Genomic DNA, 14,624 nt, shown 5'->3' with positions numbered 1-14,624 from the left:
CTGCTTGGAGGGTGGTGTGTTCGAGGCCTCAGGTGGCCTCAGAGGTTAGGGTTGTTATGGAAGCTGCTAGGGGTGTGTTCTCTGTCAAGTGACGACTGAGATTCTCAGGAGATATTCTGCCCAGATGGAGGGTAAGGTGGCCACCCTCCCCCAACGCAGGACCCTATGCGTCCCCACTCCGAGCTGCCTTCCAGATGTTTCCTTGGATCCTGGATGCTTTTTGTTGACTTCTGAGTTAGGAGTTTGACCCCTGGAATAAGCACGGGGAGTAGAATGCTAACTTCTCTGCTCAACTTCTTCTGGCTCCAGGCCAGGCTGATTTCTGTGAGGCTTTGTGAGAGGCTGAAGATCATGACACCTAGGTGGGGGCCAGGAGAGGGGCAGCTGTGACAGAGGGCCGAAAAGAGATTGGGTGGGGTTGCCATTTCTACCCCACTAAGGGTCAAACCCATGAGTTCCTTCCTGAGATAAAACAATGAAGAAATCCTCCTGTGTGCAACTCAGAAATAGGGCCAGGGCTGGGAACCCCAGAGGAGTGGACTGGGTGGGGCTCCCAGTCTCCTTCCAGGACCCAGCAGTAGTAGGGAGGCTGGGACTGATGGAGAGATGGTTTGGTCCCTCAGGGATCATCACCTGGACCCATCCTGTCTGCCTTGACCTCCACTTCTCCCCCTGAGACTCAAATGACACTAAGCACTGGGTTTCAGCCAGAGAGGTGGAGTGGGGTGCTCTATTTCGGCCCCCCACCCCAGTGTCCCCCCAAGGGGATGTGGGTTGGGTTGGGCAACCTCCACTTTGAGGAACCTTGGGGTTGGCTCAGGGGCTGTGTCAGAGGAGGAAGGGCCTCACGCTAACCCCAGTTTCTTCAAGAGGTGTGGACTTGGTGGGCATGCTGAGTTGGGGGAGAGGCTAGTAATCTCCTCTTTCACAAATCCTTGAGATTATGGAGAGTCTTTCTGCTTCACACCAGAAGAGCCTCTAGTTCCTGGCGATGGTGGTCTGCAGACTTTTCTTTCAGCTATGCCTGGAGGCCTGCTCAGAGCCTTGCAGGAAGTTGAGAGAAGGCCTGGACAGTTGGACCCCCAAAAGATAACCCAGCAGGATTAAAAGAGGCAGTTTATGTAAAGCATGTAGTTCTGGCATCTAGGAAGTTGATCAATAGATGCTCAAAGCAAGTGCCCCTAGCTGTTCCCTGCCCTGGACTCCCCATTCCACAGTACCAGTCCTGAAGTTCAAAAGCAGACCTGGAGTCTTGACCTTCAAGTGTGATGTGCTTCGTTCCCTGTGAGACTTCCACTTTACTTCCTCCCCTTCCCTTCTTCAGCCACTGACCCCGCCCTCTTCCTCTGCCTCCAGGATTGGGAGGTGCTGGTCTTGGGGAAGCTCAAGTGGGACCTGGCCGCAGTGATTGCCCACGATTTCCTGGCCCTGATTCTGCACCGGCTCTCTCTGCCCCGCGACCGACAAGCCTTGGTCAAGAAGCACGCCCAGACCTTTTTGGCCCTCTGTGCTACGGGTAAGAGCCCCACACACACGTGCCAAGCCAGGGAAATCAGAAGACTTGGAAAGGTGAGAGAGAACTAGGAGGTTCGGTTTATAACTTCAAAATTTGTGAAAATTCTATCCTCTGAGCCCCCAGTATCAACACAAGAAAGCAGCAGAGCTGTCTGGGATCTCAGAGATGCTGCAGCCCCCCACCCCCACCCCCACCTCCCACCCGAGTATGTAGCTGGGGACACCAAGGGCTTAGAGAGAAGTGACTTGCCCAGGCTGTCTCAGTGACTAAGCCAGGCCAAGAACCCAGGTCTCTTAACCTTAATTTTGTGTCCATACCAGGAAGAGACCCATTCACTCTCTGGTTCCTGGCCTGGATCACTTACTACCCTGACCCTCTCCCCAGCTGTTCTTATACCACGCACTGCTGGGGTGTCCCAGTATACCCATGCTCTATTCATACAGCCTGGCATTTCCTGGGAAATAGAAGGTGCACACTGGTATTCATCCTTGTCTCATGGTCCCTTTTCTCTTTCCTAGACTACACTTTTGCCATGTACCCACCATCCATGATTGCCACAGGCAGCATCGGAGCTGCAGTGCAAGGCCTGGGTGCCTGCTCCACGTCTGGGGACGAGCTCACAGAGCTGCTGGCAGGGATCACAGGCACTGAAGTGGTGAGTGCTGGGCAGCTGGGCAAACGGCCTCAGCTCACGAGGTAGCACTTTCCCCTGAGCTTCCAGCAGAGGGTGCTGTGGACCACTCCCAACCTGGTCTCCACTCCAGGTTTCAAGTGCCCCACCTTTGCGGCTTCTGTGGTCTTTTATCTCCTGCCTTGGTCTGGAGAAGAACAAGTGCTGCGGGTGGGCCGAAAGGCACTGCCCCTGGGTACCCTTTCCTTGCCGAGCAGTATGCAGGAGTGGGGGTGGGGGGTTCGGTGTCAGATGTCAGGCCCTCTCACACCCTCTTGCCACATCCTCTTGCCAGTTTCTGAGAACTGAAGGCTGATTCCTGGGGTTGGGCTGTGGCCTAACCTCCCCAGACTTCGCTGTGTTGGGAGGTGTCCTCCTGTACCTGCTGCCAGATGCTGGTGGAGGGCGGGAAGCGGACCTTCCTCACCACTCCCCCTTGTCCCCAGGACTGCCTGCGGGCCTGTCAGGAGCAGATTGAAGCTGCCCTCAGGGAGAGCCTCAGGGAAGCCGCCCAGACCTCTCCCAGCCCAGCGCCCAAAGCCCCCAGGGGCTCCAGCAGCCAGGGGCCCAGCCAGACCAGCACTCCCACAGACGTCACGGCCATCCACCTGTAGCCCTGGAGAGGCCCCCTCGAGTGGCTGCTGACAGCAGGAGGGGACCTTGTCATCCCCCTCCCTGGCTGCAGGAACAGAATCATGCCACAGCTGAAGCCTGAGGGGGCTCCTTCCCCTTGCCCCTCGCCAGCCAGAGGGGTCAGGTCCTACCTAACCCTGCAGTGTGCACTAAGGGGCCTGGCCGGCCACGGCTGGGGGCCAGTCCGGCTCCTCCTCCTGCCTGCATCCAGCCAGTGACATTGAGGTGTAATACATGTACCAGCATTCCTTTCTAGGGGCTCCCTTATCTCTGGGGCTCTCAACTGCCAAAACTGAACCCGAGCCCCTGGCAGAGAAAGCTCGGAGTCCTAACCACTGGACCGCCAGGGGATTCCCTAATTACTGCATTTGGATTGGGATCTTTCTGAAGAAGCCTCGGATGTTCTAGTTACACATTAGGGGCAAGAGTGGACATCCCTCTCCAAGCACTTGGAGGCCCTGCATAATCCTAGCTACTCCTAGGAGGGGCCCCGGCCACCGTCCAGGGGCAGGAACCAACCTCCTTGCTTTGCTTTCTGCTCAGCTTCTCCTGTGTGATTGGGGGGAGGGGGGTGTCAGTGCAGAAGGAAGTTGTTTTAATTTATTAATTACTTTGAGTACAACTGTATGAGGGTGTGGTGGGGCCCTTCTCCCCCTGCCACAGGGGTGGTAACCCTGGTGGTTGCTGTATTCCTCCCCTCTGCTACTTGCTAGAGGATCTTTGTGGCCAAGGAGCTGCTATGCCTGGAGTGGGGCCATACCCTCCTCTCCGTTTGGCCCTCTGCCCCATCCTCCAGGAGCAGGGGGCGTTGCAGAATGAAACAGGGGATGACCTGGTGATGACCAAGCCCCCTGTCCAGAGAGGGAGGCAGGCCCTGTTAACACAGGTCTTTCCTGAGGCCACAAGGTCCAGGCTGGTGGCTGAGGACCATCATGCTACCTTTATAATAAAGTTTCTAGAATAAAACTGACTTTGGCTTCTTGGATTAGAGGGCAGTCTGTGGGAAAGCCTATTTCTAGACTGCATGGGGTAACAGAGGGCAGAAATCAATGTCTGGAGCAGGAGTCGTCCCACCTTTTCTGTCTTGGGCCAGAGCAGACACTTCAGGCTTTGTGGGCCATGTGGCTTCTGCCTGTGTTATCCGGAGTTCTGCTGTAGAACCTGATGTGCACATTTCTAAAAAGCACTGCACTATGCAAAACTGCACAATTAAGGCCACATGGCTTATGGGGGAAAATGGGGCTTGAAGCACAATACTCAAATACTTAATGAAGGACACTTTTTTTTTAAGATGATGTTTTTACACATTAAATGGCTAAGAAACACATACTGTATATGGCCCTTTATCTTGAAAAACAAACACCTGAAGTTGGCTGTGGACGCAGAGGTCGGAAGGATGTGGAAGGCACGTTGTGACACCAGATGTGGGTGTGGTGCCAACCCAGAAGGTGAGCTGGGGGCGCTGGCACAGGGCTGGGCATGTGCGTTTTGTGTGTCATCTGGCTTGGCTCTGTGGGGGTAGTTTTTCGCTTTCATCTAGTGTCTCAAGACAAAACTATATAAATGAAATTTGCTTTATGACCAAATAGAGTAATTAGGTTGGAACAAACTCATATTTGCAAAAGCAAGTAACAGGGTTCTAGCCAGGCTGCACTGGTCTCTGCTGTAGGGGCAGTGAAAGTAGTCACAGGACATGGAAGTGGATGGATGTGGCTGTGTCCCAATAAAACTTTATTTTAGGGACACTGAAACTTAAATTTCATATAATCTTCACCTATCACAAAATACTGCTGTTTTTTCTCTGCCTCCCCCACCATTTAAAATGTAAAAAATCACTTGTCTCTCATGGACTGTAAGAAAACAGGCATACACAACCCTGATTTGCCAACCCCTGGTTGAACGCTTTCATTGGCTAAGAAAGTTAGAAAGGGAACTGGTCTGGTGGTGACCCTGGGTCTGACCTTTCTCATCCTGAATTTCCACCTTCTTCTAGGTGCTTTCTTCTAGCTCTTGCAACCAATCTGAGACCTTCTCGTGTTTGAACAACCTCCTGGTTGCTGGTATTCTCCCCAAGTAGCTTGTGTCAGGGGAAGGCAAAGGCTGTGCCCTCTAGGGGCTGGCAGGGTGGGTACAGCCTAGAGAAGACTTGTAGAATAAGGTGGGGGAAGTGCGAGGCTACCATGTAAATAGGTAAGGATCCACTGCTATGCATGAGGGGAAAGCAGTGCCCGCCTCCAGCAAAGCAGTGCTTGCTTCCAGTGAAACAAGGATAGCAAAGATCATCCATCACATCAAAACACTGAGGTTCAATAAATACCTGCCTTTTGTCTTTATCCACCTCCCGGTGACCTGACACCAGCCTGAAAGGAAGTACCCATTCCAACCCTAGCTGGGACCCGGGAGTGCTGGGCTGTGGGACCTCAAGTCAGGTCTCAGAACTGAGCAGGGATGCAGGCCTAGAACGCAAGAGGGAACCAGCCCTACTCAGGTCCCCCTGTTGAGAACTGGGGAGTCAGAGGCCCGCGACCTGTCTTGGCCCTGATCCGGGTCTTCAGCTGTCAAGGCTCGGAATCACCTCCAGTCACCAGCAGGGATCCTGGAGTCCTTCCACGCTCTGCAGACCCGGACGAGCGCTGCGTCCTCACTCCATGGTGACAGGAACATCTTCTACATCTCGGGGGACGGCACTCTGCAACTCACGCCTGATCTCTGGGGACAGCTGGGGGTGGGGCTGCAGCCGGAGCAGTTCCAGGATGGCCTCCTTCTGCTCCGTGGCCAGGTCGGCCTTGTAGCGCTGGACCAAAGTCAGGAGGCACTGGTGCCAGAGCACGGGCAGCTCGCGCTTCTCTGTCCTGAAGCCCAGGAAGTGGAAGACCAGGGCGTCCAGCACTCGGTAGGGCAGCGCGTACTTCTTGTCCAGCAGCAGCCGCAGGAAGATGCTGTTGGCCCCACTGTACTCCATCTCTGCAATTTTCAGCATGGCCGCACTAGTGGGGAAGGGAGGCAGGGAAACGCTGGGGGAAAGCTGCTCCTTACCCCGGCCCCGCCACGGGGTCTAAACTGTGCTGTCCCTAAAGGAAAATCTCTGCATTCTTCTCCCCTCCCCTCACTCCGTCGACCTGTTACCCAGGCTACGCTGAATCACGCCAAATACCCTCGTCTGGCTCAGACTGCTTCTGTCTCAGAGTGTGTCCAAATGTCTCTGCCCCAACCTACTTTCTTCTTGCGTTCCCCCCTCTCTCATTCATTCAACTCTTTACTGAGCACCTAGCATGGGCCAGGCCCTGGGACCTTGTTCCCACGGGACTGACAATCTTGTGGAGTTATCATATACCCATCGACTTAACTGCAAACCCAAGGGCTTATGGTTGACTCCTTCCCCATGTGTCCCCCCCACCGCCCCAAGTCCTGGGACTCTGCTGTCGAGATGGGCCAATCTATGGTCCTGCACAGCCCACAACACTACCTGGAGTGCAGCACGGGGATGGAGCACTTGGTGATGATGCTGCCCACGATGATGGCTTCCCGGAGGGTACAGGTGCCCGACTCGCACAGCGGGATCAGGATGCCTGGGGAGGGGCAGAGGGGCACGGTCACTAGCAGTCCAGAGTGAGAGAAAGGAGGTCCTGCAAGAGCTCCAGCCCTGCCCTTTCTTAATCGCCTCCTGGGTCCCCACCTTTAAACCAGGCTCCAGGTTTGAACAGGGCCTTCTTCAGGGCCATGTAGAGGTGGAAGTTGAGTCGTTTGTACTCAGCAATGTCATCTCGTACCCGGGGGAGCAGAACCAGGTTATAGAAGCGCTGGGCCATCCGTTCCTTTAGGTTAGAGGCAAAAATCCTAGTGGTTTTAGAAAGAAGGAGGAAGATCCCAGGTCAGTTCAAAGAGCTGGCCCTTCAAATATCACTGCGGATGATACTTGCATGCAAGAGATCTGAGGGTCCGGGGAGGGAGCTGGGTGAGTGCAGCACCCAGGTCAGATTAGAGAGGGAACAGGAGGGGCTGCAAGATGTACCTGAATGGGGGTGAACACTGTCTGTCTTCAGGCGAGCCAGAGCTCTGCAGACAGACAGGAACCAGCTGTTCACCTTCCCCTCCCTATCAGGGGTCCGCTGTACCCTGCTGTGACCAGGGACCTGCACACGCCTGGGGAGCCACAGACTTTTGAGGCCACCCTGACACTGCAGGGTTGTGTCCCTGTAGTTAGGCGCCTCTCCCCTAGAAATTCATCACAGGACGTTCTTAACAGGACCTTGGCCCCAGAACAGGAAATAGGAAAAGCTGGGGAAGTGATGCCATAAAGAAGCACAAGAGAGCTCTGAGAGGGAATGTAACGACAAAGAGAGGGAAAGCCTGTCCTTCCCACACCCAGCCCGCCCTACAGACCCAAGGCTGCCCCACTCCCATCAGCTCTACCTTGTGGCCTGGTACATGGCAGCAGCGGTCCAGGCCTCAGGCTCCGTGACGTAGAGGATCTGCTCCCAGTTGGAGAGGGCAGGGATGATCTTAAATGCCTTGGGCAGTTTCCCACTGCGGTACTTAGACAACACCTGCGCAGGAGGGAATAGAATAATCCTCGTCGCTGCTTGTCAGGCACCCATCTGAGTTCCTTGCGTCCATTAACTCACTCAGTCCTCACAACCATCCTGTAAGGAGGTTCTAGTATCATCCTCATTTTTCAGTGGGGAATTGAGCCTAGAGTCATAAGCGGGGAGAGGGACCCTGAGCCTGCCCTTGGGCCTACAAGAGATGTGGGCCCCCAGAGCCCTGGTGGGGGTGTCCCGTCATGGCTCTCCTCTCAGTCCTTACCTCCCGAACCCCTCTGTAGACCTCTAGGACGCGGGGGTCCAGCTGGGGCACAGGGAAGCCTGAGACCTCGGACATGACTGTTTCGACTTCCGTCTGCTTCTCAGTTAACTTCTCCATGATGATGTCAGCCAGGGTGCGCCTGGGGGAACAGGAGGGAGGGTCGGCAGGGCCACTCTCTCAGTCTGGGGAGCTCTGGACACCCCACGCCGTCTCTCGAGAGCCCTGATAAACTTGCAACCTTGCTGGGATGTGTGACCTCGGTCCACGCTGGGCCTACCCACCCAGCAAAGAATCCCTGCAGAGCACAAAGGACCAGGCAGTCATTCAGCTGAGGATGGAGCTTCGAGTTGCACGGAGGGGAGGAACCTGGGCTCTGAAGGCGACTGCTGGGTTCAGGTCGTGGCTCCTCCGCTCCCTCTGTGACCTTGGGCAGGCTACTCTGCCTCTCTAAGCCTCAGCTCCCTCCCCTATAAAACAGGGATGATAACATACCTACCTGCATAAAGTTAGCACATGGAGTAAAACCCTTCTCTGACCTCTTCAGAGTGCCAGACACACCTCAGTGATACACTGAGATTTCTGGGAGCTGGGATCATTAGGAAGAGAGCATGGCATACCCCCTCTCCTGTTTCAATTTATTAAAATTGATGGGGAGAGGTCCAAGATGAATGATCAGTTTATCCCAGCCTCCTTACACACAATCTGACTGTGATGATTCAGAATTATCATTACATTGGGCTTCAGTACAGTAAGGGCATCTTCAGGGGCTGCTGAAGTCTATATACAAACCACTCCTGTGTTTGGAGGGCAGGACTTCCGAGATGTGCCCTTCCACCACAGCACTTTAAAGCAATGTATGGCAGAAGCCAGACATTCCCTTGTACCATCTATGCGACAGACAAGGTAACCAAAAGGCAGAGGGGTCAGTAACCCATCCATGGTCTAGAGTGGGGGAAAGAGTCAAAGCCTGGTCTTTCAAGGTCTGAAGGCCAGGTACCTTACAGTATATGCGTGCCCCCCAGCTAAGCGGCCTCTGACTGCTGAGTCCATGTGGGTCTAGCCGGCTCTCTGCAGACACCGGCTGCCACCCCTCAAGACTGTCAGGAGCCCCTGTTCCTAGCTGTTTTACCCTTCTGTTGAAAACCATCACGCCAAGCTCGTCAGAATGAGCTGCCAAAGCAGAGGGACAGGCGCTGAGTGAGACCCTGAGAGGCTCTCTGGAGAGACCAGCACACATTCTGTGATATCCACCTTGGATCCTGGGCGGCAAGCTGGGAAAGGGACTCATGCCTTCACGGCTCAAATACACGGCCGCGGAACTTGCTGTTCAGACCCCGTCTTTCATAGCGTTAATAGCGCCGATACTAGTATACTAATGATGCTAGCATGTGTGAACCCATAAACAACCTGAGGAACCAAGAACAGTATCATCACAGCATCAGAATGAACTGGTTGAGGGCCCTCATCGGAGGCACCTCTCTCCTGGGCCAAAACCCTGGGCTCTGGAGCCTGACCATAGGAGCTTAAAAACCTGCATGTTTTTGACCCAGCATAGTGGTTCTAATTTGTTCTCATCTGGGGGATGATTCTGTCCTTTAGGGGACATCTGACAGCATCTGGTGATATTTCTGGTTATCACAGAGTGGGGGAGGGGGTCACTACTGCTGTCCAGTGGGTACAGGTCAGGCATGCTGTTTAACAGCCTACACTGCACAGGACAGCCTCCACAGAAGAGAACTATCCAGCCTCAAATGCCAGGGGTGCAAGGGCTGGAAAACCCTGGATAAAATGACAGTTAGGGTGTGAAAGAGATGTGGCCAAAGAAACCGAGCCTACTGCTAAGAAAACTGAGCATACCAAGACCAAATGCAATGGAGTGGATTGCCCAGAGACAGAATAAGACCTTGCAGCAACGTCACCAGGCAATCCAAGCAGTTCTAAGACGGGTGGACAGAGCGGGGGAGCTATCTTGAGTCTGCATCATTCTCATTCAGAGCAGTCCTTTTGTCAAAGTGGCTTCCCAAACTGGCAATGAATGCTCAGGCCCTTCCCAGAGATGGGGACTCAAAACTCTGCCAGAGCATACGCTTCTCTGCATCTCATCTTTCTTTCCTACATAGTTGCTACTAGGACCTGCTCTCCCAAATCCCAGGCTGTGCCAGCCCTACCTGGCAGGAGGGTTCTTGTTCATGAACATCTCAATGGCACGCTCATCCTCGGGGTCCACGACCACCTCCGCCTGAGAGCCCGGCCCTGCCATTGTGGCAGCCTTCTCCAGGGTGGGCCACTCCTCGTCATCTGATCCATCCTGCGGCGCTCCCGGGCCTGGAAGAGGGAGATGAAATGGGTGAGCAAGGCCAAGCAGTGGGTGAGGAATCCAGAGGCCAACTCAACTTTAACCATTGTGGATATGGTCCGGGCCTCACATGCTTGTAATAAATGCACACCACCTTCCAGACCCCAGGGGCGTGCCATCCTGCTTGAGAACCAAAATGTACACGTGTGAACCAATGAGACAGTGATAGCCGCAAACAACAGCAAACACACTAAACTGTTACATAACATACGTAACCACCGTGACCGTAAGGAGCAGGTACTATTATTATACCCGGTTTCAGATGGGGATGCTGAAGCACAGAAAAGTTGACTGACTTGCCTACTGCAGGCAGTCTGGGTCTAGAGCATACATTCACCACCTCTCTCTTACACGCGTGGCAGGGCTTGATTAGTGTCGAAATGAGTGGCAGAGACGATGTATACCACAGGCACTCAGAAGAGATGATGGATGCGAAGGATGCCTAGGCTCTGGATGGGCAGTATGGGAACTGGAGGAGTGTGTTCTAGACCTCGGTAACACTGGCAGGAGGGCTTGTTGGGAAGCCCAAGAGTGTCTGCTAGGAACTCTCTGGAGGTCTAGTGGTTTGGACTCCATGCTTTCACTGCAGGAAGCGAGAAGAAGTACAATCTGTGCCATGGTTGGGGAACTAAGATCCCACATGGCCTGAGGTGCAGCACACACACACACACACACACACAACCCCCAGAGATACTGTGTGATAAAAGTTAGATAAAGGGGGAGGGTTACACGTACCAGATGTTCTGTCTCCACATGCTCACAACTCCCAAATCTGTACCCGTAGGGTTACAATTTCTTTGCTCCAGACCCTAACGCCAGCTGCCTCTTGTACAGCTTGTTCATGGATGACCCCCAGGCACTTCAATCCTGGTCTGTCACTCCCGACCCTCCTAGGTCTATTCTCCGTGTTCCACATCTAAGTAAATGGAACCACCATCCAGTCAATGCTAAGCCGGAACCTAGGCAGCAGGCCTTCCTTGCCCACTGCCCTCTACTCCCAACACCCAACCAACTACCAAGTCCTTTTCCACTGAACCTCACACAATCTCTCGCAAAGCTTTCACAGACCTGCCAAAGCCTAGGTCAGTATCATCTCTTGTCTAGATAATTCCACAGTCCCATAACTGGTCTCTTTAGTCTCTATTCGCTTCCTACTCTTCAGGGCAGCCACTGAGACTTATGTAACCACCATTCAGCAAACGCTGACAGTGCCTACTACATGTGAGGCACTGTTCTGGGTGCCAGAAATATATCAGCAAACAAGAGAAAAACATTTTGCCCTTACAGAACTTACGTTCTAATGGTGAACACAGACAATGAACTAATATGATGTACTTTATGTTAAAAAAACACAAATGCCACGACAAAGAAATACAGCAGAGTAGAGAAGTTGTGATGTGGAGACAGGGGTGATGTGTTGCAGTTTTTAATGGGGGTGGTCAGGATAGGCCTCTCTGAGCAGGTGAAGAATTAAGGGAGGAAACCAACAGGAGTACGAGGACAGAAGGACCTGCCAGGGTGAAGGCCCTGACTTGCCATGTTTAAGGAGCAATGAAGCCTATATGGATGGACTTGAGTTCATGACACCATCCAACCATTGCATCCTCTCTCGTCCCCTTCTCCTCCTGCATTCAATCTTTCCCAGCATCAGTCTTTTCCAATGAGTCAGCTCTTCACATCAGGTGGCCAAAGGATTGGAGCTTCAGCTTCAGCACCAGTCCTTCCAATGAATATTCAGGGCTGATCTCTTTTAGAACTGACTGGTTTGACCCGGATGGAGAGAAGAGGGCAAAGGGAAAGGAGCAGGAGAGGTCAGACTGACAACAGGTACAGATCATATAGGTCTCTGTAGATCAGGTAATCCTGAGTTGCTGAGTGGAGAGTAGACTGTGGCAGATACGGGATTCTCGCTAAGAGGCTACTGCAGTCATCCAGGTGAGAGATCACTGTGGTTTGAACAGGATGGTATTCCAAGATGGTGCCAACTGATCTGATTCTGGATATATTTTTAAGGCAGAGTCAACAGGACACCCTAATTGATTGGATATGGAGCGAGAAAGAGACAAGTCTGGAGTTTTCTGCCTGGAGCAAATGGAAGGACATCATGTCATTAATTGAGATGAAGTAGACTGGGAGTGGAGCAGGTCTGGCAAGATGGTCAGGATTTCTGTTCTGGACATGCTAAATCTGAGATGTTTCTTAGACTTCAAATTGGAGAAGCTAAAGAGAGAGCTGAAATATAAGACTTTGGGTTTCATGGAAGAGATCGAGGCTGGAATATGAACTTGGAAGCAGTTACCAAACAGACAGTATTTAAACCTTGACCCTGATGATAGCACGAGGGAAGTCATCAGAGGTGAAGAGACTAGCTCCAAGGATGCAACGCTGTGGCACTACAGGAAGAGGTTGGCAACAAACGAGAAGTCAGCAAAGGGAGCTCCCTGGTGGCCTAGTGTAAGGATTCTGGGCTTTCACTGCCGGGGCTCAGGGTTCAATCCCTGGTGGGGGAACTGAGATCCCATCAGCAGGCGTCGGGAGGGGAGGAATAGGAGCCAGCAAAGGATACTGAGAGGTGCATGCGTGTACTCAGTCGTGTCTGACTCTTTGTGACCTGTGGACTTTTCCTGACTGTAGCCTGTCAGGCTCCCCTGTCCATGGGATTCTCCAGGTAAGAATACTGGAGTGGGTTGCCATTTCCTTCTCCAGGGGATCTTCCTGACTCAGGGATTGAACCAACATCTCTTGCATTGGCAGGTGGGTTCCACCACCTGGGAAGCCCACTGAGGTGAAAAACTAGCAAAACAGGGATGTGATGTCTTAGAAGCCGAGTAAAGATACTGTAGCAAGGAGGCTAGTGTTTGTGAACGCTGCTGCTGCTGCTGCTAAGTCGCTTCAGTCGTGTCCGACTCTGTGCGACCCCACAGACGGCAGCCCACCAGGCTCCCCCACCCCTGGGATTCTCCAGGCAAGAACACTGGACTGGGTTGCCATTTCCTTGTCCAATGCATGAAAGTGAAAAGTGAAAGTGAAGTCGCTCAGCCGTGTCCAACTCAGCGACCCAATGGACTGCAGCCCACCAGGCTCCCCCATCCCTGGGATTCTCCAGGCAAGAACACTGGAGTGGGTTGCTATTTCCTTCTCCAGTGCGTGAAAGTGAAGTCACTCAGCCGTGTCCGACTCTTAGCAACCCCATGGACTGCAGCCCACCAGGCTCCTCCGTCCATGGGATTTTCCAGGCAAGAGTACTGGAGTGGGCTGTCATTGCCTTCTCCGTTTGTGAATGCTGCTCACAGACAAATGAAAGATGAGTGTTGAGAAATGGATTAAGCAACTTGGAGGTCAACACTTTCAAGAGTAATAACGAGAAAAATGACCATCTTTTAAATAATCTCACTCCCTTTCTAGTCCTGAAACAATATTGTTCTTTGTGCTCAGAGCACTCCCTACTTTTCAGTTCTCAGCACAACGGTCATGCAACCTGGGAAACCTGACTCCCAAGACTAATGCTATTGTTGTCAGAGAAGCTATACTTTATCACGAGTGCATTATTCTAATTGCTTACTTAATTCTCTCTCTCGGGCTACACTGAAAGATCCTGACGTTAGGTATACCTTTACCCTGTTTACAATTTTTTACCTAAACCATCTAAACTCCTAGCACGGCGGGATGTGCGTAGTAGACACTCCATGATTACTTACAGAACACGTAAATAAATGCCAGGAGAACTTAGCGGTGTGAGTAACCGCTTCCTGCTGGCCTAACCTCTGTGATGCCTATAAGAATGCGTCTAAGGAATGGGCGTGGAGGGCTCCGGCAACCCTCAATCTGCCCCAGAGCTGGGTCTCCCAACCCCATTACCTTTGCCAAGGGCCTCAGGTTTTTTTTTTTTAATTCCAAGTTATTCCCCTGCCAGACACCTTTCAGCCGTCCGCCCCAGCTACCCACCCTCCTCCTCGTACCCCATCCCCCCCACTCACCCAGCCGCGTGGTGCGCTCCCGCGGCACCGCGGGCCTGTCCCCGCTCCCATGCTCGGCCTCGAGCTCCTCTTGCTGCTGCCGCGCTTGCTGCAAAATCCGTCGGGTCAGTCGGGGCCCCACGTACTCTTCCTCCTCGTCTCCGGTTCCGCGACCCCGCCGTTTTTCTCGGGCTCCTGCCCGCACCGCGTCACCAGCCAGGATCTGCTCGGCCAGCGGCGCATGCTTCTCCTGACCCCCGGCCGAGCGGGCCGCCTTGAACTTGGGCATTTTTCTAGAAAACCAAGCCGTGAAGTTTCCCACGTGGGTATGGAGGAAAAAAAGGCCCCGAGTGCGCTTGCGCGGTAAACACCCAGCGCCCAAGAGCCCACCGGAGCTCACAGCGCCCCCTCGCGTCTGGAGGCCGGGTGTGCCAGAAGCCCCGTCCCACCCCACCAAAAAGAGCTCACGGGTCCTGGAGCTGGGTCCTCCCGAATTTAACGTTGCCTTCTCTAAGTGGTTTTAGTCCGAGCTACACTTTCCTAGTTTCATGGATCTGGGTCCAGGGTGCCCAGGCGAATGGGAATTCCCTGAGCGGCGAAACAGGCGATCGGGGGCGGGGCGGAGTCGGGCAGTGACCTCACCGAAGGACCTAGACACGCCCTTCCTCGTGGGCGTGTCGACTGGGC

At 53.5% G+C, this 14,624-nt stretch overlaps 2 protein-coding genes across 4 annotated transcripts in view; one reads left to right on the top strand and one right to left on the bottom strand.

Annotated features, from left to right (window-relative positions):
- Window positions 1–4,122, top strand: part of CCND3 (cyclin D3) — a 94,554-nt gene extending 90,432 nt beyond the window's left edge. For all 3 annotated transcript variants that reach the window (XM_068961087.1, XM_068961088.1, XM_068961086.1), the window contains 3 exons: window positions 1,357–1,516; window positions 2,035–2,171; window positions 2,633–4,122. In XM_068961087.1, the coding sequence (XP_068817188.1) occupies window positions 1,357–1,516; window positions 2,035–2,171; window positions 2,633–2,800 (465 nt within the window). In that variant the 3' untranslated portion in view covers window positions 2,801–4,122. The remainder of the gene's footprint in view (window positions 1–1,356; window positions 1,517–2,034; window positions 2,172–2,632) is intronic.
- BYSL (bystin like) lies at window positions 4,111–14,533 on the bottom strand. The gene is made up of 8 exons (XM_068961085.1): window positions 14,406–14,533; window positions 13,959–14,230; window positions 9,794–9,950; window positions 7,626–7,764; window positions 7,233–7,366; window positions 6,496–6,656; window positions 6,286–6,388; window positions 4,111–5,806 (listed from the first exon to the last, which is right to left on the bottom strand). Exons 2-8 carry the CDS (start codon window positions 14,224–14,226, stop codon window positions 5,461–5,463), a joined length of 1,308 nt encoding a protein of 435 aa, XP_068817186.1. The 5' UTR covers window positions 14,227–14,230; window positions 14,406–14,533; the 3' UTR covers window positions 4,111–5,460.
- Between the last annotated feature and the right edge of the window lie 91 nt (window positions 14,534–14,624).

This window comes from Capricornis sumatraensis, chromosome 22 (genome assembly GCF_032405125.1).
Source record: "Capricornis sumatraensis isolate serow.1 chromosome 22, serow.2, whole genome shotgun sequence".
In the NCBI taxonomy this organism is placed as follows: domain Eukaryota; kingdom Metazoa; phylum Chordata; class Mammalia; order Artiodactyla; family Bovidae; genus Capricornis; species Capricornis sumatraensis.
This window is presented reverse-complemented; position numbering and strand designations above follow the sequence as displayed.